The sequence below is a fragment of the Falco biarmicus genome, chromosome 7, assembly GCF_023638135.1.
Source record: "Falco biarmicus isolate bFalBia1 chromosome 7, bFalBia1.pri, whole genome shotgun sequence".
Taxonomy (NCBI): Eukaryota; Metazoa; Chordata; class Aves; order Falconiformes; family Falconidae; genus Falco; species Falco biarmicus.
Window position 1 is genome coordinate 44746185 of NC_079294.1, and position 26954 is coordinate 44773138.

A 26954-nucleotide genomic window follows, 5' to 3' on the forward strand; every position below is an offset into this window, starting at 1 on the left:
GTTTTCAAAGGGGCAGAGGTGAGCTAAGAGAACTCACATCCATCCTGCATGACAGACTTCTTCCCAGAAGCTGCTGCATTCCTAAGAGCTGTGTCCCACTTGCATACCGAACACAGGAGCTACTGCCTTTGGCCCTCAGGAGCTTTTCTGCTACAGGGAAAAGGCAGCTAGGGGAGCAAGTCAGCCTTGGTCAGACTTTTTCTATTGATGAGGAACTTTGGGATTGCAAGGAAAGCAGAAAGAAAAAACAAGAGGATTTATAAAGAATAACGAGCCAGCTCCTTCTGTCCTCTCAAATTTTTCCCTCCACCCTAAAGAGCCCTAATAGGTGCTTGGAAATTCCCCAAATTCCCCTTCTGACAAAAGCTAGCACAAAGCCAAAACCCCAGGGCATGTCAAGGAGCACCTACTGAGAGCACATCAGGTTGGCCAGAGCGCAGAGACCTGGGGCCACCAGGGTGGGAGACACCCTGCTGCGCTCACTGCAGGGCAGCAGGTCCTCCCCTGCCCATCACACAGAGCTCACGTGGCTCCACCTGGGACTCCACCTGGGACCCTCTGTTACACCGCGTGTAACACACCTGCTCCCTTCTGTGGGGTTTGGTTGTGGGTTTTTTTTCTTCATTCCTTCCCCCTCCCTGCCTCCACAATAAACTGGAACTTCATTTTAAAGACTGCAAAAAGCACAGATGGAAAGCCAAGGAGTCAGTATCTTGTTATCTGGGGACAGTTTCAATATTTTAAGAGCAATTAATGTTTCCACTGAGCCTTCATATTAATTTGTATTTTCAATAACATTATCAAGTGACACAGACACCCTCATTCTCAGCTACTGCTGAAAGTGACCTGATGCTGAGCCAGAGTAAAATTTCCCTGATTTCAGAAGAGCTACACAAATTTGCTGTCCTGGTCATGTTAGACCCTTCTGTCCCTTCCAATTTGCCAGCACAACCAACCTGACGCCTCTCCCTGCTCCAGCTCTAACACGACAATATTGTATAAAGAGGGGAGGGCAGGAGGGGGGCTGGGGGAAGCATGATAGGAAGGCAGCTAAACCAGATGGCTGTGACAGAAGCAGGGCAGGGAGCAGCTACACAGGCAATTGTGCCAAGGGGCTTTGCTCTTCACCAGCTGGGATGCATTTTGGGTAGTGACCTCAAGCTGGACCTGCAGCATCCAGAGCACTGCATCTGCCTGTGTCCCGAGACACACATAGCATCCTGAAGCCACCACCTATCCGTTATATTTTAGTGTAAGATGGAAGCTTTTGCAAGAGCAGGGACTCGGGGCTTGCCCAAGTCAGCAGTGAAGTGAGGAACACCAATGAAAACTAACTGCTCGGTCATTTTAATGACATGAGACTTACTCCAATTGATGGCAGCTCGTTACCACCTCTCCGCACTCTGTGCCAGGCTACCCAGATGGTGCCAATTCATTTAGACATATTTCTTGGCTCAACAATTCAGGCAGACAGCCCGAAAACCATCCTTTTAGATAACTGAATTGAGGTCAGCACAAGCATTCAGCTAGATAAATACTGAGCTACTGGTGACAGTGTAATACAGGGAAGACAACTGATATACACGTTCTGCTCCTGGATTTCAGTCTTCGGGGCAGTCACTCAAAAGAAAAAATGAAGGTTGTTTTAGCACAGAACAAGGGAGGTCCATTTGTTTAACAAGTCTGACAAGAACATGGCCTGCTAAATTAATACAGAACTATTGATCACCTGAAGGAGAGGCACCACAGTAAGAGAAAATGAGACGTGTCAATACAAAGGATGTATGTCTGGAGAAGTGAATTGGACAGAACACCACCCGGGCAGAACCAAAAATACAGTCCACGGGATAAAAGGGAAAGGAGGAAGCCTGTGTTAATGCTGCCTTCTATCAGCGTGTGGGCAGAAGAGCTTTCATGACAAGCACGCAGCTCCCACTGCAGAGGGGTCCAATTCCCCTTGAAGGAGTCCCCTGTGGTCAGGACTGAGGGCTGCACTTCGCCCAGGTCCTCACAAAGCTTCCAACTGTCATGAGACAGGCAGCAATGGCAAATTTCTTTGCTGACAGAAGCACACACAGCTTTGAAGCTGTCCACAGCAAGTCATAACAAAAGCATGAGAAATCCAGCTTGCTTTAAGTCAAACTCTTTTTGATTCATTATTAATAACAATAATGTCCGTCTTCGGAAGATGCAGAGCAGGCTTCTTACAGCAGAGGCCTTGGGGGAAAAAAAAAAAGATGATCTAGCTATAATATTTTAAAATTAATTCCTTACATCTCTTCTTTTTTACATCTCCAAAACAGAGAATTCAGACATACTAGGAATAACCATAAAGCAATTATCTGACTCTTTGCTGCAGAACTTATTTCATATGTGCCTGGCAAACCTAACCTAAGCCCTGATCTTTTGTACCTGCTGTGAACATACACAGATCCCAGAGGCTTTCAAATCAGACTGATAATCACAAATCTATTTATATTAATTACACGGTCAAATCTTTAACATGCTGCAGGTACCACCATCCTAGCTCGGAAGCAAAACAAATACACCATCACCACTCCCCTAAATTAAAGGCTAGGGTAGAGCTGTGTGTCTAAATAGCTATTACCATGATCTCATGGGGAAAGCAGCCAAGGACCATGGAAACCACTTCACAACTGGGCACAACTCCCACTGCCTCTGTCCATGCTGCCTGCTGACCTCAGCCCCACACACCAACAAGACTTTCAAGTTGGCCACAATGTCGAGAGGACTCCCTAATGGCACAGACGCTAACCTGGTGAGCAAATCTATTTCACAGATCCCAGGAGAAGCTCAAGTCCTGCTCCTGCAGGTGATGCCCATTTCAGCTGGACACTACAAGCAACCTCCACCCCTGGAAACTCGGGCCTGCAGCAGTTACTCAGAGATTAGTCATCACATTCAGCATTAGCTAGTCCCATCAGCCTGTGAGGGCTTTACACACACACAAAAAAAAAAAAAGTAAATTAAGATCAGCCTGAGGATTAACTGTGTTGAGAACAGAAGACCACAAAGTAGCTTATCTCATCCAGTACCTCAACTCAGGTAGCAACAGATGGGGATCGTGACAGTCTTAAAATCTGCTCAGTTCAAGGCTGTACCTGGCCTGATCACTTAAGGCTTTCAACCTAAGAGCTGATGGCTATTTTTAGCATTAACTAGCTGAACTGGGGGCACTTTTCTTATTCATATCCATGTCCAACCCATAGGGCTTACCAAGCTTCTTGCTTCAAGTATTTCACAGAGACTGATGATTTTCTGCTTAGAAGAAACATACACCCGAAAGCTGGCAAGTTCAACCGCATAAAGGCTAAATGGCTGTTTCCCATTCACTCCACTGGGTCTCTTTATCCTCAGCCCCTCACCTCCCTCCCATTTCTAAGCAGCTCTAATTGTTCACATTGTTTTCTTAAACCTCTTCCCTGAAAGCTTGCATTCCCTCTGCCTCTCTTCCACTCAGGCCCTGGGAAGCGATCCTTCTAAAGGCTTTTGTCACCCCAGACCTTGCTTTAATTAGTCAATGCAAATTCCTAAATACCTACAGGCTTAGCAAAACAGCTCTTTCCCCAAAGCCTCTTACTGCTGCCACTAAGCAAGCCCACTCCCTGTAAGAAAACCTACATTCTTCTTTCCACTAATCATGCTAAATTGCTGCCACTCCTCCAAGCAACCAAGGAGAAACTGTGCATGTGTGCAGCTGAAGACAAGGTGAATTAGTCACATCGCAGACGAAAAAGGGACTCACTGATCATCCTGCTCATGTGACAGGTGCTTTTTGGAGGGAGGCACTGATTTAATGCTCAGGCTCCCTCTCTTGCTTCCACAGGCTTCAGTCCACTCCAGCAAAATACTTTTAACAAAGCCCTGAATTCCTCCATCGTTCTGTGGGGTTAGCAGCACTTCACAGATTTTTGTGTGTTTGTCAGTCCCACTGCATGTGACATACTTCAGCACTGGCCCCCAGTAAGTACGCACAGTCCTTTTTGCCTTAGACCTAGTGCCCACCAGTGACAGAAACATAACGCAGCTCTGCAAACCACCCGCTAGAGAAATGGGTCACCTTGCTGAAGAGTCAACATCCTGACTTTGAAGGTGTTCCAAATATCAACCACTTATTCTCTGTAGGTTAAAATCATCCAGAGTGTATTTTGGAAGGTGGCAAGAATAAAAATGAGAATGTTCATGCAACCAGGCAGCAGCAAATGCAAACTGGCTCCATTTACTGGCAAAGTGGCCCAGTTACTGCCAACGCTTTTCAAAAATCCTATGACCCTTGAAAGGCAACTGGAGAGCGCTCCTCTCTGTGAGGTTCCCCTCTTCCCGTCCTCCACGGTATCATAGTTAATCATCACCAGCTTCATCCCTTTAACTGAGCGCTTGCGAGGCAGTGTCACAAATGCCACATCCATGGGGGAAGGTGACACACAGACACAGCTAAAGCAACACAAAAAAGGGTGCGGAAAACGGTAGCTGGGCACAGGAGTGCATGTGCATGTACTTTCACATAGAGCTGGAGGCAACAACAAAACCAGGGAGAAAAATTGCACTGTTTTAGTACACTATGTCAGCTTAGAGGGATTTTAATAGAGACAATACATGGGAGATTAAGGTCAGCCAACTCACTCCACACAAAGCCTTAACAGCTTTTACCCGAAGTTGTACCCTTTTCCAGAAAGCTGCTGCATCTATCTCTAGGTCACCTGACACAAGATGCTGCCTCACTCTTTTACTTGCTAATCTCCTTCCTTCCACTCACCTTCCTGCTTTTTCCTCCAAGAGACCCCGTGTGCAGTCTCTCTGCTAACCCGAAAGCTTTCCAATCGCTCTGCCATTCCGGTGCCACAAGACCACCTCTGGCAGACATCCATCACTGGGATGCTTTAAAACTGCATTTGTTCCTCCCATGCATCATCAAGCTCTAGAAGGCCACCGGCTGATAACTGAGCAGAACTGGGGAGAACCTGCCAGGGCAGTGTACGTACAGGAGATAGGAAGCTAGGTGAGACAAGATTGGGAGGTCTTGGTCCACCACGCAGGGAACGGGGGGGGGGGGGGGGGGGCGGGGGGGGGAAGCAGGTTTGACAAAGGGTCATTAAAGGAAGGCAGCAGTGGGTAAAGAAATGGAGAACAGCAGGAGTTTTTCAAATGGAAAAGGTTTGCAGCTGGGGAACAGTGAACCTGGAGCAAATGTCTCCCACTTTGGCAGTCAGTTTCAATTCCACATCTTGGCACGTTAGGAAATACAGTCATTCAAGACCATACAGAGCTTTTTTTTTAAAAAAGGCTTGTTGCTTCTTCCCCTGCCTGTCAGCACCATACCACAGCAGCCACACGCTTTCTACTCTGAGTCACCGTCTCTGTTCAAACACCAGCTCATGATTAGGAAATTAAAAATAGACCAGACAGGTGCCAAAGAACTCACCAAACCTGCTCAGCCCACAGGTTCTCCAGCACACACACTGCAACACAGCATGCTTGAGCCATCACACCAGCTGATCCTTTTTTTTGGAGGCTGAATCTCCAAAAACTGAGACTCTGGAATACTCAGAGGATTAGAAAGAGGACCCTTCTGGAACTGCTCCTAGATGCAACCCACAACACTGTACCGTCAGAACCATGACCCCGTGCAGGGCTGAGCCGCAGTTTGTTCTGAATCTTGATTAACTGGTTCCAGAGCAAGTACCTGTAATTGCTTTCCTCTCTCCTTTCTCCAGCTTTGCTTGTGGGGACTCAGTATAGACACCGTGCTCCATGGGCTGCTCCGCCCTCTTCATTGCTGTGCCTTTGTAATTCATCTGAAGTTGGCTGGTGTACTTCTCATGCTGCAGAAACAAGCAACAGTTGCAGCGTGCCCCTGTGATCTGTATACTAGCCCATGTAAAAGATAAACCACCTTTCCCCCACAAACAGATGATCACACACAGACAAATAGTGCAGCTAACTTCTAGCAAAAAAAAAAAAAAAAAAAAAAAAGAGAGACCTGAGTAGAGGCTACAGAACAGCAGAAAGGCCAGCTGAGAGGTTTGCAAGTACCCCATTTGGAAGACTAAGTGACAATTCTAGTTCACTAGAAGGTCACTGTGAGTTAGTTCTGCAAAACAGCTAATTAGGAAACCCTTTAAAGAACAAACCAAGAAGAAACAGAACGTAGGCCGTTTTCCATTCAGGATTCAAATCCTAAAATCCCCTTTGTTCTTAAAGCAACATTATAAATTCTTTCAGGGCGCTCATTTGCATTATCTCAGTTTTTCAGCAGAGACAATTAAAATATATCTTAATTATTTCTCTCCAAACGCTCTCTCCAGCTAGGAAAGTGATTCTGCCTTAAAACAGGCTTCACACATTAACATAGTAAATGAGCTATTTAAAAGTGGGTTTATTACAAGTAAAATAATAAAAGGGCATACCCATCCAGATTACCCCTAAGTAAATTCAATGAATCATGTGCCCAATTCTAGCTGTTACATTTCCAATTCCCTCCAAGTCTTAAACGTGGAACCAGGGCTAAACCGACAGTATCTGCTAGCCAGGAGGCAGGTGATGCTTGGCACTGATAGCCCAAGTCCCTCAGCTGAACGTGACAGCTTTCTTCCTAGAGGGAGTTGCTTTTCTGCCTTAGCTAAGCAGATGCTCATACTTGTTACTGAACCCTTTGTTTAAAGAAGGCCTCACTCAGAGGACAATTCAGTAAGTAAAAACACCGGAAGCTTGAAGGCAAAAATGAGATGATATACAGGAATAAATTAAGAAAACTTAAGCCTGCTGGAGGAAGTGTGATGGAGCTGGCCTAAGTCACCATGCTCAGAAAAAAGCATCTGGACTCCACTTCTCAGAGGGAACAAGTTCTGCTGTGCTTCACCCACAAGTTAATGTGCTGGCTGTTCTTTAATATGTTACAGCTTTAGTAAATTTTTTTGTTGGTAGTCATAAAATCATAAATAACTTCATTACATATTAGCACAGGGATGACAGAGATCAGAGCGGAGATAACTGGGAAATGTATCCCTCAAAGTAAGGTTTTATTAAGTCCCAATCCAAAGACAGACTCACACTATAGAACATTTCATTGCTGTCAAGAGTATTTTAATATTTCTGTTTGCTTGACCATTACTAGAGCACTTAAAAAAATTTTTTTAAAAAATGCACCTGCATCCAGACACCCTTACCTTTAATGCTTCTTCTGGGACTTTGTGTTGAATTTGTTCCAGGACATACATGTTTGAATGTACAGAACTCATTAAGGAAATGGCAAAGGAATTGGAGATGGACAGAAAAATCTAGCATTTAATCATGGAAAAAAACCAAGATCACAAAACCAGAGAACCTTAAAATACATACTAAAAGTTGCCTGCGCTGTATCCCACCATGGCCTTTGTCATGCATGTTTTGCAAGACAGCATGCAATCGCTTCTGCTGCCCAGACCCACGCCAACTGAAGGGTGGCAGACAAGGGGAGCAGGGCAGAAGAAGCCTGGAGGAGCACCAGCAGCTCCGTGCAGGACCCAGGGGAGCAACCAGACCCCTGACTCAATGCACACCCCGTTCCTCTCCACCTGGTTGGCAGCTCCAGGCAAACCACTCTCTTCCCATGGTATCCTGGCCAAGATAGGGCATTCTTGCATGCTCTGGACAAGTGAACAGCAGAGTTCAGCTCCCTGCTGGGGATGGTGATGCCTGGGACTATGGTGCTCTCTTGCCCTGCCAAGGCCTTTCAGCCAGTGCAGCTTCTGAGATGAAAAGTAAATCAGGTCATGAGCTGCTGTGACCTATTAGGAAGGGAGGAGTTCAACATGGTTGAGCCTCAGCAATAATCCTCAGCAACACTGCGGGGGGGAAAAAAAAAAGCATCTGGCAATGTCATCATCAACAAACCAATCAGAGCAAAGGGGAGGAAAAAGGAAAGATGGAAAATGTTAGACTAAAAATAAACCAAGTGATACTGGCATAGCAGGGAAACTCCGCACAGTCTGTAAGTGAAACTGTAAATGGAAAAGAGACAAACGCTCTCATGCAACAGCGCAGAGCAGACTGAGACCTCAGGAGATGCTGTCATCCACACTGAGCTTAACGTGGTACACAAAGCGCTGCTAAAAGGACTGGCACTGAAGCAGCAAAGGGGTGGAAGAGATTTTAACTGCCATGGCAACTATGCAGAAGTAAAAAGATGACTAAAACCTACATTCTTTGAAGTTTTCCTGCTGAGGGCAATAAATTCCATTAATTCATAAATGCAATCATTCATTGCACATAAATATCCATGTAAGGGCTGCAGGACTAAGCACTTCCAACTCGGCTGCTTAGTGCTTAGAATTGCTTTCTATACAAAAAGTTTAAACCTGTATTGCAGCCATTAAAACCTACCCATGCTCTAGGCACTGGTTTATGCCTTCGCTAGACTGGGGTTCACAGCAAATCTACAAGCTTCCCCACGCATCTAGAGACCAGAAGACACATGACCAGCTACATCAAAAATACATTTGCAAAACCGCAAAGTCAAGAAAAGCTAGAACTGGGGCTGCAGATGGGACTGTAACAGGCTTCATCACATGCACACTGAGATGTCACCTTTAATGACCTGATCCCAGAACACTGTGCTCTTTTATTGGGCAGCACTCAGTATCTCTCCCCACCGTGTATGCCTGAACACTAAGCTGCACCCCACCCCATTCAAATACCGATCTGAAGGCAGATAATCTGCTTTTTTTTTTTGCCCTTTTTTTTTTTTTAAGATTCAGCAACTACCTCCCTTTAAGAAAAAAAGAAATACCACTGTGAAGCAAGGATTTGTTATTTTTAAAATGGAAAAAGACAGCACAAGACCAAGACCAGAAGTATGATGTAACACAAGGCCTAGAAAGCCACCTTTTCCAGCAGATCCAGGATTGCACACACATCAGTTTAAGCATCCCTGTTGCAACAGTGAATGTTCCTGCACTGTCGCTACTTAGAGCGGAGGCAGCCAGACCCCTAAAAGACCAGGAATGCTCAACCTCTCCTCACTGCTTCAGCCCTCTGGGCTCCAGCAAGGTTTTGAGTATTTCAAAAGCTACAGCACGGCAAGCAAAACTGATTATCATGGGAACAACAAAAGGCACAAGAACGTGACTTTGGGGTCAAGGATGCACAAGAGTTTTCCAGCCAATCACTTCCTCCCCAACACTGCTAGAACATAGTCTTTGCCTCTAGTCTCAGAGATGTCTGGACTGTTTTAACTGAAACTTCCCCACAAAAGAAAGAAGAAACCTGGAGAAGATACTTGCTACTTCTAAATTAAGCCTGAGTGGGTAAAGTTTGGCAGATAGAAGCAACTGAAAAAAAGTGGAAAAAAAAAAGGATTAGATCACGTGAAAAGGCAGCGATAGGAACCCCTACTTACCACTGTTGCTCTGCAGGCTCTGAAAGTCATTCCAACATCTATGCTTGTAGCCAGTCATACAGCCACATCAGGATATAAAGGAAAGGGATGGAGGCAAAGGTGTTTTAGCAGACACTAGCAGCATTTGTGACTCTGTAAACAAAGCAGTAACTGCAGTCTAGCCTCCCTCAATAGAGGTGAAATTTACAGATTGACTCTCACATTTTCTGACAGAAGCAATTTGCACGGGCAAATTTCATTCCATACAGAGTCAAAGGTCTGACCACAAGCCCCAGAGCTAAATGTCTAAGGCTGAAGACCTGCAAATTGTCTGAAAAACAAGCATTTGGGTGAAATGATTAACAAAAACACCCAAGCTGGATGAAAAAAAAATAGGAATATGTTAGTTCATACAAAAGCATATGAAATATGTTTGCTCCCCAACTCGTACCAGCTAGTTACCATACAAATAAAAAGAAAAAACCTCAACCCTTCCCTAGAAAGGGACTGAAGAGGCACCTTCACAGTCACTACCTCCACAGTTAGTACTGCCAGTGCAGGGCCCGATTCAAAGTCCAATGAAGGTAGCAGGCATCATGCCTAATATGCTCTTAAGCTTTTGTTTCTCCACCTGGTAAAGAGCCATCCAAAGGCTCCAGGAGGCAAAACAAACACCCTTACTCATTAGTCACAACTAGCGCTGTTAATTCTCCATGCAGCAACCAACACAAAACCCAATCAAAGACCACATCTCACTCCCTCTTCAAACGAGAAGGATATCGTAGCCGAAGCGAATGACATCATTCAGTTTTAGGGTGATGTACTTCTGGTCAGGAATCCTCACATCATTGACAAACGTCTGCAGGAAAGAAACACAGGAATGTTTTTTGACTGACAGTATCAAGGTGATGCATCTCAGATGGACTGGGCTCCTGAAGGGCAACCAGGCCCAAGGAACTGAGGGTGCACTAGCACAAAGTCAGCCAGGCGAGGAGCTAAGTTGCCTAGAAAAAATCAACACTGGCAAGTAGCTCCCATGGGCAAGTTAAGAGCACCCCAATTATGCTTCAAAGCAAGATGCTGAAGGGACCTCTAGGAAGATTTACCTTTCCATCAACTGCAAATGAAATTTTAGTCCCCAACTTGGAATACATAAATGAGGTGCCTGAAGTTAGGAACTTCAGGTGCTCTCGGCTCTCTTCCACCCTTCACAACCAGCAAGAGCAGCAAACGGTGCAACTCATACTCTAATTAGTGAGCTGGGAATCAGCTTTCCGCTGGATGTCAAACAAGACTAGTGTCAGCCCCAAGGCCTGCTAACTTAACAAGCAAAGCCTATCACAGAGGAAGGGGGAAATGAAAATGCATAGGAAAACAAGCATTTGCAGTAGCATCCCTGTGATGTCTGATGATACATTGTCCAAGGCACCATATTATCAGTACAACAAGCCTCTTGCACAAAGGATTCACATACTCATTTTTCCTGTGCTCCAGGCAGTTAACTGGGGCCCAAAGAAACTAAGTTACCCTTACAAAGGTGCAAAAAAAAAAAAAAAAAATCTACTTCATAGCTGTGAACAAGTATCTCGGATGTCTCACATGCCGACTGTCCGAGGGGACCTCCTAAGGAACAATTCTTGCAGAACAATGGAGGAATGAATCAAGCACTCACGGACATCCTTCACAAATAAACCATGTACGTTTGTAAAAACCTGGGCCAAATAAAAATAAATCAGGAAGCCAGTTGAAGAAGCACCAGCATGCTGATGGGGATTAGGCACTCAGCTGCTTCTGGGGCAGTCACGGACACCAGGAGTCACCCTGCCTCCCAAGGTGGGATTCACCCAGCCTCACAGACCAGGAACCCGCTGCTGAGTCTTTGTAGCCTCAATACAAATGCACCTATGCTCTGATGATTCAAAATTATGCTAGGAAATGAATTTACATGCTTCCACCAATGAAGCACAGTCTTTTTCTGGCTTCTCACCTCAGACAAGGCAAACAAGCATGATAAAAACAATTATTAACCACAGGGGAAAAAATAAATGCTGGAGCAGGAAGCTAGAACCTCAGCAGACAACAGCCCCCAGTTTCCTGGCAATTTACAGAAGAGCTGGGGAACAGGCCTGTAATTTCAGAATAAAAGCAGTGAAGCTGGTTAAAAAGGCATGAAATTCCTATTAGCATGAAATTTTTTAATATTTAAAAATTCGACAACAGTGAGATCCGAAACAGGAATAATTATTTGCTGACTCTTCTGCAAAACAAAAGCCTGCAAGAAAACCCTTTTTGATGATGTTACTTACGCATCTATGGTTACTTCAAATGAAATAACCCAAGGAAACCGCTTATTGCGGACAGAAACACTACCTTCAAAACCAAAGACCCTTAATAGACTGCAGAATCAGCTGAACATTATAATAAAAACAATACAAAACATTTTGACAATTAATATGAACCAGATTATCCAGCAAAGCCATATAATGCACTGTTGACAAGCCATGAAGTAAATACAAACTAAAAAAGCAAATCCTGAAAATGGAATTAAAAATCAAGGCCCTCCGAAGTTACTTCCTTAGTTATGGGGGGAAAACAAGTTTTCATGAAAATTTTCAGGTAAGGACCCATGTTCCTTTCATGCAAAATAAATTCAGTTTGGCCACAACAGCCTCCAACAGAAGTGTGTTTGACCAGCTGCAGAAGACAGGCACTGCTACAACTCCTTTTACTCCACTGACTCTCTGAGCATGCCTATTATTAAAACGTTGTAAAATCATATTCTTTAGCATGTCAAAGTAGAAAAGAATTAGTAGTACAAGCCTTCCCTCTCTTGCAACCAGAATTTTCAGCTGTTATTTTACCACCACGAGTCAAATACCGCAGGTTTTGAACCAGGGATCCATCTAGAGCCCAGGCCACTTACCAGAAATACTCCCATTTCAGCAGGGCTCTGTGTCTTCAGCTGTTAGGCTGAGAAGGATTAACACTTATTCTTGCTCTTTTCAGACACCAGAAAAGGCAGAACAATTGAGGTCTGCTTTAGCTGCTGCTTTTGTACAAGTTTCTGGGTTCATCTTGTGCTTTTGCGGTTGTGAAGGTGGAAGGCTTCTGTTTCCAAGCCCAAAACAATGACTGCAGTAAAACCCCTACTGCGAAGACAATTATGCGAATCTAGCTTAGACCTGCTCCAGCAGAGGAATAGCTCCACTGGTATGAAGAAACAGCCAAAAAAGAGGCATGCTATGGCATTAGGATAGTTTTAACTACAATGGTGTATTTAAAAATCACTGAATTGAGGTGGGCAGACAGAGCCCTCACCGAGCTGCCTACTACCACTGCATGAATTAGAACCATGGCAAGGGTTAAGATTGTAACAGGCTCAGCTCCCTGTTCTGGGTTCACATTATACCTCAGTCTTCACACAAACCAGGCCCAAGGCAGGCAAAAAAGCAATTTTTACTATTAAAAAAAGGTGATTTTAAATAGTTTCTCCCCAAAGAAAGTAAATGTCTCATCATCCCACAAATCACTGCATGCACTGACAACTGAATTGCCAAAAGGTCACCCTGCTCATGCTGAACAGCTGCTCCAGAATCTTCACCAGTTTAACATTAACATCCCTCAGAATGAGACTCAACTTATTTCCTTCTCTTTTGCAAGAGGCTCTATGATTTTGTGAGCCCTGAAGCATTCTGCAAGGACATCAGAAGAAAAGGAAAAAGAAATACAATATTTACCAAAGCTTTCCTCTTCAAAGATGAGATGCTACATGACCTCCATCTCAGGTCTTGCAAATAATTACGTATGTTTAGCTTAACTGATGCCAACAGTTGCAGTGACCCAAAAAGGTCTAACAGTAGAATTAAGTAAGTGCACAAGTGCTTGCAGACTCAGCACGCCGTGTGATCACCTGCATCAGCCAGGAGGTTTGCGGAGGTTTGCTACTTACGCCATTTAAGCTCCCAAGATCCTTCACCCAGTGCTCATCTTTCTCCTTGTCATAGTTGATTACAGCATGCTGCTTATCGACACTGCGGGACTGGCAATGAAAGCACAGTGAACGTGAGACCGGTCAGGCATAAGAGACACTGTTAATCAAAGCAACATTTAGACATTAAACTAACTTGATATAGGGTAAGGAGAGAGAGGGGGAAAGCAAGAAGGATTAAATATTATTTACTGCTATAAATAACCAAAGGCTAAACAGCAAATGCTTCCATGGTTGTTTAAACAGCTCACTAAAGACAATACTCTGAGGGCGCGGGGGGGGGGGGGGGGGGGGGGGGGGGGAGGGCAAAATCACTGCAGGCTGTCAAGTCTACACGATAATTTCAATAAGTTATATCAATACACACCGAAAACAAAACCAGTCAAACTGAAAGCCTGGGGGCAGGATCTCAGCCAGTGCTAACTAGAAGAGCTCCACTTTTCACCAGCAGAAGCCAGTGGCCTCATCACTGGGGACATTCCTATTTGGGATGATTTTTTTTCACTTTGAAAAATAGGAAGAAAACTTTTTTTAAGTTACAAACCAAATGTATTCACAACAATATAGACTGTTCCCAGCATTAGGTCCTGGAGTTGATTTAAATTCTAGGATGTTTTCCAAGTTGGAGGGAGGTTAGTAAACTTGGGATGAGAAAGAAAGCAACTCCAGGAAAATTCAAATTTAAAGCTAGGTTGGAGAACACTGAACTGGACAGCGATTTGGTTCCACTGGCTTTGCCACAATGCACAAGTACCAAATACACTTCATCTTCAAAACAGAAGACGACACTTTAGCAGGAATAGTGCCAGACTTCTGAGGTAGTAGTGTTAGAAAAAAATCTGAATAATTTTCAAATATGGCATGTTACAGCTATAAAGACACCAGACTGTCTGTATTTAAACCTACTGCCTCTCATAACTTTAATTCTTGCTATAGTTGACCTCAACCAGCCACTGGAACAGTGTGCATCAGCACAGGCACATGACACTGTGACCTCCCTGGTATCTCAGGTCAGGGGAGGGTAGGATGTGCTACCCGAGTAAGGGGGCAAGCCAGGCTCTAAATCAGCTAATCCTCCTTTTCCTGGGCATCAACCAACAAGTTCTCGGTGAAAATCCCTTCCCTTTTCCAAACTATAAACACACTGGTTTCCACAGCACCACTCTCAGCAAGCCACTGTCTACTTCCTTGCAAGCATGCAGAGGCAAAGATTGTTTCAGGGGAATTCCTTGGTGAAAATACAGAAGCTTTTCCAGAAAAAACTGCTACCATTTGCAGGAATTTCTCCTACCCCTGCCAATGTCAAGCACATTGGTAATATCCTAACAGCTGATAAATGGTACCTCCTCCCCCTGCAGAGCATATGTCAGCCGAGGAGACCCGTCCTCCAGGATAACCCTGAAGTACCAATACGGAGCAAGCACATACTTGGCCAGAAGACTGCCCTTCCACCTTGCGATGTCCCTCACGCCATTCACGACATGCCACTGCAGGCAGAGGCAGTCAGGAGAGGGGCAGGTGACTCCAAGCCTCTAGCTGTCTCACTAATATAGTTATCCATACGCTGCTGAATTTACAAGTTGTCAGCTCACATGAGTCCCAGATGGAAAAAGAAGCAGCGCTTTGTTTTGCTGCCCAACTGGTGCTGCTTGGACAGCAAATGCTCCCAAAAAAAAACCTAACAACAGGTAGAGACAATGCAGCTGGGGACACCCCACTTGTATCTCCTGCTGTGCTGAGCCCGGAACGTGGGCAGTGTCGCACAGCAATTCCCTCCCCGAAGGGGCACACACAAACCTCTCATCCTCATACAAATGCCCACGCGTAGTGTCTGACGCCAACCTCAAGCTAGGGGCAGGTCTTAAGCATTTGCAGTGCAAAGCTGCCGCGTCTCCCTCTTACTATGCACGTTAGATACAGCCCCTCAGTCCAATGTGCAACTGCCCGAGTGGCTGTGGCAGGTATGCGCACTGCAAGGTGAGGATGGTCCAGGTAAGGACAGTTGAGGGATGCTGCCCAGGACCTACACCTCAGCACAGGGCCCTGAGCATGGGAATGTCTCCAGCCGCTGCCTCATGGTATTGCAGCAGCTGATGCCACACAAGCTGGGGTTGTACCTGACCTACCACATGGTCACTCACACCCTTTGGGAAGATGCAAAAGGGTGTCTTTCCACCACCCTCCCCGCTCAGGTCCATTCCCACAACTGGGCACTGACCTGGGCTGGGGTTCCTGGAGGGCTCGCTGCACCTTGCCAACAAAGCAGAGGTGGGAGAAAGTCCCTGCTCACAGCATGGGTAGAAATCCCCTTTCCCCATCCATGGGCACTCAGATAACTACATTCCAGCCTGCTGGACTCAAAGGCAACCGCACACAGGGGTCCTGCCTGCATGGCACAGATGCAAGATCTTCATTCATACCTCTCCTACCCAAATGTGTGGGCATCACTGTTCCCAATGGGATGTGAGGGAATATTGATTAACTGCTGCAGCAGTGTTTGCTTCAGCTTTTTAAAGCATGTCATAGACACTCATTTAAAGATTAACAAGTTTTAAAGGCAGAACAATCCCTCTAGCCCAGTTCCAAAGGCAGAAAGGCTTCCACCCCAAAAGGTTCATCCAGACAAAAAATTAGGGTACATTTTCTCTGGTATCTGATTTTAAATGTATCACAGGTCATTTTAAAAAGGGTTTATTTCTGGGAACCAGCTGTCTCCCAGAAATTCAATTTGCCCTGCATCTGACCCTGATGTAAGTCAGCACAGCCTTTGGGCTGCTGTATTCTACAACAGCTGACTACAGCCACTCAGGGGTTCCAAACCACACAAGGGTCATCACAGGGGAGCAGAGACACATTCCAGCAGCGTGATACGTAAAAGCAGGAAGAGGTCACCAAAGCAACTAATTTATGCCAAAACTTCCCATCTTCCAACGAAGATTCAGCTGTGTTCGAGACAGCTCTTAGCAAAAGGAGTCAAAACAATATGCAAAATCTCACCCACGGTCTTGATACAACTTCTCAGAATCAATTTAAAGAGCACCCCAGGAATACAGTAAACTGTTACACAGATCGTACAGATTGTACTTCTCCACAAAAGCATAAAATTTTACAGAAGAGAGGAATTTTCTTAGTTTTGTTTATATTAAACCAGCAAACATCACAGAAACTGGCAGCATGAGTTCCTAAGGGCCTGTCTCCAAGGAAACTCAACTTAAAATAACTAAAATCACACCTTATTTATTTTGATGTAGACTTGCCAAAGGTCACTCTTACTTGAGAACAGAGGTGTGGTTTATTTCAACATCGGTCACATATAACATAAACCACTCTTGTGTGCTGTGACAGCAGCAACCCAGCAGCTGACTGTGCTTTTGTTCTCAGAGAGGAGCATCCCACTTCCCAAGAATTGACTAACCAGTTTGCAGACTGGTAGCAGCCAAGAGCCCAGGAACAGTCCTGCAGAAGTCACTTCAGCCCAGTGGTTTCTAATGCATGACCCACCGAGTCACAGAAAATTATTTAAGCCTGAGTCGACACATATTAAGAGCAGCCCATGGGTGCAGAGCTCCCAACTGTCTGCAACTCTGCTGTGAAGACCTTGGGCATCTATAAATTGAAAAGCGGCAATTAAGTCGACTGAATCACAAATATAAGAGGGCTCCCTAGCTTAAATGCACACTTGCACCAAGTACTGAGCCTTGCTTACAATCACAACCATCACACCAAAAGGCAAGACTGATCCATCTATCAGGAGGGGACACAGGGGTACAAGCTGAAAAAACCATGAATTTCCAATAAAGTGTTAAAAAACCTGAAGTGCCTATATCCAGACATCAAAAGCAGACAGTAACCAGTACACCCTAGCAGTCAATCATTTTCACCAGAAAAGCACTTGTGACGGGGTGATCAGCACTCCTGAGTTACGCCAAGGATCACTGAGATTCTGCTTGGATCCAAACAACAAAACCAGAGCTGGGACACCTCAGATGAGACTGAGAAGGGGAAAAGAAGGCAAGGAAGGGAAATATCCTCCTAAGCACTAGTGATCTGCAGGTAAGAAATAAGGCCAGACTCCCAAGAGGCTGGGAATGAAGGAAGAACACAGCACTCTCACCATGTCCCAACATTGGACCTGTTGCCAAAAGAAAACAACTCTTGAGAAAAAACAATGCATGCTTTTGTAGTTAACAGCATTTACACTTCTCCAAAGGGAAAACATGGACACTGATTTGTCACTACATTAAGCTCATCCAGGGCTTGCATTTCCAGACATTCAAATCACTTCCTAATATAAGGCTGTCCTACTTCTCCGTCATACTGCCTACAATGTATCATATTTTAAATACCTAGCAGACAAAATGCACATGCAGCACGTATCTGAAGACAGAGGTATTTTACAGCTCTTCCTTCTTCCAAGATCATATTAAGTAGATAGACCAAATCACAGATAGGAATGGCATCTCTGGGTCTGCCAGTCCCATACTAGCACCAACATCTTGGATCAGTCTCCAATCAGTCATGCAGCTCGCTTGTGATTCTTGAAACTGCACACCAAATCAGCAAAAGCCCCTGCTTAGCACGGAAGCAGCAAAAGCAGCTTCAGAAGCACACAGGACTCTCCACCGAGGCACGTATCACGCTGGCTACATGTGCTGCAGATACCCTACAGCTTTGTGTTTGGTGCAGGGTCTGATACTTGATAACAAGGCACTCAGGATGAAAGCACAAGCTGCAGCGATGCCAAGCAAAACCTACAAGGAAACAAGACCTGCTTAGGAAGGCAGCAAAAGAAATACAGCCAGACAGCCTGGGTTTCCCCACAGGGCCGGGAAGCAGACACAGCTCAGCTGTCTACATAGATACAGATGCTGCTGCTTCTTCCCCAGGAGAATTACCATGGGCAAAAATCTACTGCTCGGGGTTGAGATTTGGACCTCAGCCTTGCCAGTACCACAAGGCATCATGGTATTGGAGATAAAATAAACAAATGAGAGCAGTTTCCCTATTCCTCACTGCAGTCTGTTGTGCACGTCTGGCACAAGATAACTGCAGCATTCTGGTGGCAACGCACAATAAACATTTGCTCAAATACTTTCCATAGTGAACAGGTTACATTTCTGCCAGTACTGTGCTCTGCACAAGTGTCCCAGTAAGGAAATACAAACCTCTCTTAGCGTCCCAGTTTAGAAGGGAGACAGAGAAAGCCCAATTTAAATAAAACCAACAAAAAAAACCCCAAACCAAAACCACAAAACACCCACACACAACAAAAAAACCCAAATTCCTTGCATTCTGGCCTGAAACACAATTTTTGCTCCTCAAAAGTGAAAACCCACACAACATTTAATGGCAAATAAGAACACTGAGTTTCCCTTTTTCACCACGATGCATTTCAGAGTTATGTATACTGGCCACTTCAGTATTTTTCCGGAATCTTGGTGCATGCACCGTCCTGCCGCAGGCTAGTTGCAAGCATGACACCCCCACAAGAGGCAGCCTGATCGCTCCCAGGAGTGTGTACTGCCCATTTCTAAATGACTCTGCCGAAGCAGACAAATGTCTCTCCAGCAAGTGCAGCCACCTCATCCCAGGGCTGGACTCACTTTACAGCTCCCAAGCTGCACAGGCTCCTGCTTTCAGCTTTGCTGGCATCAAGATCATGGGCTTAGCAGATCTGTGGCAGGACCAAGGCCCAAGTATTCATGCAAAAAATAAGGCACTGAACAAAAGAGAAATCCCCCAGGAAAACGAAACTGTAATCTCCACAGCTTGGCAAAGGGATTTGGAGGCTGGCATAGTTCCCACAAAATCTTAAGCTGTCATTTTGGGGTAAAATGTGTTTTTGCTTGCTGGTTCCCCTTTCCCAAAAGTAGAGCACCAGTTCAATTGACCCAGGGTCGGATCCTGACTGCAGGCTTTCCCTTTGTTTTATGTGGCTGCACAGGAGGTGTGGAAAAGCATCATCTTCAGTGGGACAGAAGCCTGAATTTCTATAGTGCAGCCGAGCTGCATGTTAGTGCCTGGATCAGGATTTCAGATGTTGAAGGGGCCCTTTTTTCTCTGCCCACTCCTAAGAGGGACAAACCCTCCCTCCACAGGCCAGGCTCCCAGCACCTTGCTAGCCACTTGCAGCCCTCTCACTCTTAATAACCACCTGCCTGCAGTGCCACCATCACCTCTCTCCCTACCCTGCCTCCAGCAATGAACCCTCCCCCTCCCAGGTTCGCCAGTCCTGCCATGCCTCCAGCCTCCTCAACCCACATTTCATCAGTCATCATAATACTCCCATCAACTGCACATTAACGGAAAACAATGGGAGAGGTGAGAGCCAAAAAAACAACTCTAGGCCTGGAAATACGGGATGTGCATCCTTCCTCCCACAGCTGCTGCCCAAGCACCTAGAAACACTACCTGTCAAAATGCAGAACATTCCCAAGGCTAGATCCTTTCCCTTCTGCCTGTGAGACACCTACTTCCCTTGTGACACCTAATGAATGACTCTCAGCAGTTCCCAACGCCCAGGGACTAACTTAGGTGCTGGTTTACACCCCCTGGATAAGTGCAGCAAAACAGCACAAGCAGGGTACTGCCCTGTCACCAACTACAGCTTCCAACTTCAGCCCTGCACTTCCATGGGGAAGGAGATCAGGGCACAAAAGGCAGCAAAGATTCCCCATGGCTTCTGCTGGGAGCTCCCAACGCAGCACATACCTGAGTGGTGGAGAGATACGACTTCTGCACCCCAGCCAGTTCACCAAGTAGTACCAGGAAAAAGATAATCTACCAAGTTCACACCATCTGCTTCCTCCCAGCATAATGGTGTAGACAAACTACACCACACCTATCTGCACTTATTTATGTATACACTTACTAACTACATAGAGGAGACATCATATTCTTAAGTGCGGCCTAGGGAAGGTAGGATACATCAGGTCAATGAAACCTGAATGTGATCAGATGTCACATACACACGAGTTCACCACTGCACTGTATTATTTGCAGTGTGCCGTGCACCCTGCGTACCAAACACTAAACAGATCCTGCGGGGAAAAAATATCCAGTAATGACACAATAACAGATTGCATCTTCATGCCTATATACACACAGGCAAGAGCGGGATTACACAGGCAATCTTCACACTGGTACGTCGTAACTGCTCTGCAGTTATAAACAGTTGACTTAGCAGCCATAAGAATGTTCCTTCAGTGCCTAGAATGCTTGTAATTCCCAAGCTTTTTACCAAAGCAGGCTAAAAAAAAAAAAAAAAATTGAAAATGTCTATTCATTTATCTGATTCACCAGCAGAATGAACTTGTATGTTCAGCTCACAAGCCTCTACCACTTGAACTAACTGATACCATAAGCAGCATACAATGTCCCATATGGACCAGGGACAGATGCTTGGCTAGTAGCTTTCACAGCTTCTGCTGATATCAGAATAAAAGCAAGTCTTTAACCATCTCAGGCCTAAGGGAGATGCTCACGTCCTGTAACGCCCTCTTTCCCCACACTGAATAGCTTCTGCCCTATATGCACCACCCTCCACTTCTTCAAGTTCTACTGCTCCTCCTCTCACTCTTCACAAATGACACAACTTGCTGTGCCTCACTGTTCAGCCAAATCTTTATCTCCTGGCGAGACTTTACAGGGTAGAAATCCAACAAACAGATGCAAAGATCTGGCCTCTAGCTTCCTGAAACACAGGTCAAGAGGTTAAGCTAGTACTCTGGAAGTATCATTATACTCTTGGCTTGCCCTCGCACTTTCCTTGACAGCTGCTTTGACCACTGTCTGAGTCAGGGATACAGAGCTAGATGCACCTTGATCTAATCTAGTGCCATTGCTCTTACATCTAAACCCCAGCCCTGTGCATCCCTTCACCTAGTTCCTCTTTGCCTGACCTACGACAGTTCCGTCCTCCAGTCGATCCCCTCACCGACTTCTCTCCCATATGAAATATGACTTAAGACAATAGTATCAAACAAGTCCCTGCAGACCACATGCAAACTCCCAACTTTTTTTCAAAGACTTGGAATTTGGTCAAACACATTTAGATTATTGACCGGGGGGGGGGGGGGGGGAGGGGAGGGGAAATCACACCTGACCTAGGCATTCACTCTTGAAAACCATCAAGAGCATCACCCCTCAGCTCGACAGCACCAGAACTTCAAAGAACATGTTAAACATACTTTCAAATAGTTTACATGACAAAAATGGCATTTTCTCACAGTTGCTCACAGCAAAGATTGAAGAAGGGAGCTGATCACATCCGGACCACACTCCCCAAAACAGATGCCTAGAAAATAAACTCTCACCCTAAAGAGTTACAATGTTTAGTGGAGTTACAAGCAATTGAAAACAGTGTCTCCTGATACGCAGTGTCAAGCTGTCTTAAAAGGCACACAGGACAAAGGCATAAACCACAAAAGAATCACGCCATCTGTACCTACTGCTGCTGTAACCCACACTCACATGTGCAAACTCACTCAGCACAGGACAACAGCATGCCCAAACCGCTGTTCTAAAGAGAGGAAAATACTCAAGGGAGCACTGGTTAAACACTTTGCTTTCCCAGATCTTCCAGTAAACATTTCTCTCCCAAACAAAACCTGGGAAATCATGATCTGCTTTCCCTTCTGTTAAATATTTACATTTAGCAAAAATGCAAAAGATGCTTTGTTTAGGGGCATTGGAGAAGGTTTTAATGGTTAAGTAAAAACTTTAAGTTTGCAAAATGTTTGTCCTCCGAGTAAACATCCATCACATTAAGCAAATGATCAAAGCTGATAAAAATGGCAACTGTATTTCCCAAGGGGGGGGGGGGGGGGGATTTCTTTGTTCAAGGCTGTCCAAAACCCCTCGTATTTTTGGTTTAGAGAAAAGTAAGACCTTTTCAGAGAATTACTTCCTACCACCACCAAGCTCCACAGAGAAAAAACACGCTAGCACAAGTTAATGAAGGTCTAGATTTCCACGCTCCTGTTGTTTGTTGACTGTTACCTGAAGGGAGCCAGTGAGACTGCTGAAGAAATCAAGCACTATTCCTCAGAAAAAGGGCAGAACTGAGTCCATAACTCTGCGTAACAACACTGTGCATTCCAAGCTACACTACATAAGCTACACTACATGGCATTTTCACCCATGCATTGATATTCAAACCCAATGTAAATCTTGCATTTATTTGTACTAGAAGCTTTACAGTGCTGCAAAAACATTTAAAGTATTTCTAATCCTCTTAGTAGGTATAGAAGATTTCAAGGTAGATTATGTTTCCCCACTATAAAACCTACTTAATTTGAAGCTTAAAGACTCTGGTTTCCTTCACCTCTTCGTTAACCAGAAAGCAAATCTAAGTTAACCTGTACAAAATAAGTAAACACAGGCAAAACTAAAGCTGGATCGTCTGGTGACAAAGCCATCATTTTTTGCTGTTTAGGGACCTGATACCCTGAGACAACAGTTCTAAGATGAAAGAACAAGACACTCCTAAAACAGTAAAATGAGAATGCAAGACCTCCAGGACAAGGGTTATCTCTGTGTCATATGTTTGCACGCCGTCTAATGCACACAGTCTCAACAGGGAACCACAAAGCTGATCATGATGAAATCACTAAGCAGTAACAGTTTTAGAGACAAAAAACCACCAACCAGGTCATCTGGTCCATGCCCCAGACACTGCCAGTGTGATCCCAGTTGTGCACTTTAAGGGATTAAATGCCAATATTTTGAAATACATAAGCAAAATAATTGTGTGGTGAATGTACAGTTTCAGTGTCAGTACCACAGAAATACTACAGGTGCAAACACTGTCACAAGAGCTCTGTCCATCTGCTCTGATAACTGCCCTGCTTCTTAAGCTTTCCCCAAGACAAATGACTGTGCCAGTCTGCACAATGATTTTGTGACATGGCCTGTCACAGTAGGAGAAAAATCTATTTTTAGATCTCATCCTCCATCTGCTCACACACAGTTTTGCTTGGGTATCAAGTCTCTGCTCACTGTTCCTCTTTTGCACCGAGTCTTACTACAGTCATCTCATTTGGAGCCCAAGGTAGCTCTGGAAAACATCTTTATAAGCAAATAGCTAGGAAAACAATGTGCTGTGCTGTTCAAAATAAAACCTTACATGCGAGTTACATGTGATCCTACAAAAAGCTTTCTTACTAGAGATAGTAAACTAATATGTTTATAAAGGATCACACGTAACTCACCCCATGAACATACACAGCTGGGACAATCCAGCACCTTCACTCTGCTGAAATAATGAAAACCTCCTTTAATGTCACCACCACCTATAAGCCCCCAAATAAAACCGCTTCACTCCCACAGATACTGCTGGCTCCTCCAGGAATCTCAATTCAGTGTAAAAAAGGGCACGGCAAATGTAGAGCATCACAAGGTTGCTAGTCCACACACAACATTGACGAGCCAGCTCAGACTTACAAAGAAGTATGAAATACTCCGTGTGGTATGGACTGGCTTACAACCTATACTGTCCAGTTAACCCCATAAATAACCAAAGAAACAAGCAATGCATATTAAGCATAACTGATATTTGGGTACTTTTATTTTAGTGTGCACAACATGAGATATGCGACTGAGAGTGCTGAACCCTGACAGTAAGAAAAATTCTCAAGTACCTTCAAAAGGTATTAAGAAGGGCACCCTAAAACATAGGCTGGTTTTGGAAACCAAGGCCACTGTGTATGTTTCCTCCCTCCAAGCCATGAAAGAACACAGCCGTCAGGTTTCTGAGCAGTCAAATGCAGACTTACAAAAAATATCAGAACATTTTTAATGTCTCACCTTTACAGGCTGTGGATAACTGGCTAGCTGAAAAGGGTCACACAGACATAGTCCAGCTGGCTGGACAAAAATGCACATCGCTCTCAGCTTATCTGAAGTAAAGCAAAAATACACTGTCTTTGGCTGTCCTTGTTACACAATAACAGGAAGATCGCGGTGGGAAAAGAATGTTACAGGTGGGAACAGATAACTACAGAAAAGAAACTAGGGGCGGGCTTGGTATTTAGGCAACTAACCAATAATGAGCTTAACTTTTGTAATATGTATGAGCTAATTATGACAAGGCATAAAAGGTGACTGTAAGGGACAATAAACGAAGTCTGCTGATCACTCATATTGAGTGACTGTGTCTTCCCTCCATCGCGACAACAGGCCTCACGAGCCAGACACGTAGAAACATGAAATAAAAGTTAGTGTGATTCACGGAAAAACCCAAACGATCTGCTGTTAAACAGGAGTATGCTTCAGACTCTGCCACTGCAGCACAGCCATGCCATTCACTGCCAACTGCAGGCTCTCCTTTTGTGGTCACTAACATTTCATTAGTTGTAATGACAATATCTTACCTTCCAAGTACACCTCGTACAAGAACTTCTAAACCCTAAACAGACCTCCTGCTAACGTATCATAGAAAATCCCTGCAGTGACTACAAACACATGCTGCTTGGTAGATCATCAGCAAAGCACTTAGGACATACCTGTGACCAGGCTAGCAGTGGAAGTTATGAGGAGGGAGTCCCCATTGTACAGGCAGCTTCCTAATTTTGCCACCAACATTTGCCACCTTTGTAAAGGGACAAATGGGGGACAGGCAGGTGCAATCAAATGTTTTTTTTGCATTGAAGTACTCATGCCATGGGTGGGTCTAGCAGAAACACTAATTTAACTCTGAGCTTCTACAAATTCCTGAGCTAAACTGCTGCTGTCAAAAGCTCTACAAGATTCCAGCTCCCTTTGTTTGGAGTGACATCCACTACATAATGCTGTCAAACATCAGACCACAGTCAACACTTCACACACGTTGGACTAGGTCCAGCAGAGACACATGCTGGTAAGGGAAGAACTAACTGCAGATTTGCCCAAGTGACACAGTTACTTTGGGAAGAGGTCACCACCTTACTCACCCCACCAAAACACCTAGTTTCTCTGCTAAACATCAGTATTTCCTACCATAATTTAAAAAAAAAAAACTTAAGTGAGAGGCACAAGCACCGACAATTTAATAAAAAAACCCTGCCCCCATTCAGTTTGCATGTACTAGTCAACAGTGGATGTATTAAAAGCTACAAAAACCACAGCATAATCACAGATCAGGGCAAAATGGTCTGTCTTTGCTTACTACTAGTAGCATCATTATAGTTACTCTATTTGGTTAATCTATTTTATTAGTCTCCTACCACTAGAGCTCCTATCTATCTGATGACATGGCAACTTGAAAGAAACCTCACTTGCACTTTCACAAACATATTATGTCTTCTTGGAAACCACAGACAACATAAAAAAGGAAGTTCCTTTTAAAAGATGTCATTTGAAGAAAGTACGCAACATCTTGAGATTCCCAGCGTTACATTCACATCTGCATCTTCAGAAAAAATAACAAAAAAGCCATGTTACCTGGAGCATCAGTTCACAGTCATCTCTGCCAACAAATATCATCTCCCGAGGGAGCCGATGGCGAATGCCAGTGCTGCTCACCAAGAACCACGAAGTCACGCTCATTCTGGCGCTTGGCACTTAATCTTTACACATCCTAAACACAAAAAAACCACGTGAGCTATTAATGAAGTGTAGAAGTACACCAGTGCATAGCTGCAGTTCCCAGATTTCCCTGTGCCATGGGACCCAGCGCTGCCTCTTGCACTTCGTGTTCATGTCTTAAATTTCTCATGGCAACAAGCAGTTGTGAAGTGTGCCAGGATCTGCTGTCCATGTGCCACGTGTAGGAGCTCTGCAGCCCTGAAAATAAATATTCCCACAGCAAAGAGCAAGGGCCTGAAAAATGCATTGTTAAAAAAAACCCATAGCATGCAGCTGAATCCAATCAAAGAAGTTATGAAGGGGGGGGGGGGGGGGGGACGGACACCAACGAAAAAAACCAAGACAACCTCTTTTCCAGAACATTTCCTTGTTGCTAGCTCTGTGCACGAATCACAGCTTGAGCTTCCCCCATCATCAAAGATGAGGACCAGCACATCGGTGAGGTGACACAACCCGGCTCCTCCAACCTTTCCCAGCACACTCCCAGGAGCGGTTACACCACGCTGGGAGGAGAACAGCCTCCCTATTGCTCATCCCACTTCCACGCTGATACGAAGTCGGGAGCCCACAGATCCTTCCTGCCTCCCTCACCCTACGAACTGGTCTGGACCCAAGGCAGGCTGCTGCTCCAGGCCGGGACACACCGGCCACAGCTCCCAGCGAGGGGTCGGTGTGCGGCCCCTCTCCTCCCCCCAGCAGGCGGCTGTAACCTGCGGGGGCAGCGCTGATGGGGGATCCCTGCGGGTGCTGGGGGGCTGCAGCCCGGCCCGCGGCCTCCCCTCCCGTCATGTCGCCTGTTCCCGGCCGAAGGAAAACCAAGCGGCACGCAGCAGGCGCTCCCCTTCCCCTCACCCACCTCCCCGGATCGAAGCTGCATTCCGGAATGCACCGAGGGAGGGAGAGCTCCATCTCATCTGCCCTGCGCGGCGTTCCCCGGCCTGCCCGCCGGCCTGCCCGCCCCAGCGGCCGCGGGGAGCGCAGGTGACACCCGCCGGAAGGATGCACGGCCTCCCCCGGCGGGGGGCA

At 45.3% G+C, this 26954-nt stretch overlaps 1 protein-coding gene across 7 annotated transcripts in view; it reads right to left on the reverse strand.

The window, feature by feature from the left end:
* The window catches only part of CEP170B (centrosomal protein 170B), a 60502-nt gene that overhangs the window by 32978 nt on the left and 570 nt on the right, over positions 1–26954 (reverse strand). For 6 of the 7 annotated variants that reach the window (XM_056346403.1, XM_056346405.1, XM_056346404.1 and 3 more), the window contains exons 1-2: positions 7188–7249; positions 5705–5843 (exon numbers count right to left, since the gene is read on the reverse strand). In XM_056346403.1, the coding sequence (XP_056202378.1) occupies positions 5705–5843; positions 7188–7238 (190 nt within the window). In that variant the 5' untranslated portion in view covers positions 7239–7249. Of the gene's footprint in view, positions 1–5704; positions 5844–7187; positions 7250–10156; positions 10236–13325; positions 13416–25784; positions 25921–26954 lie in introns of those variants that run through there. The other variant, XM_056346408.1, reaches the window with a different exon arrangement.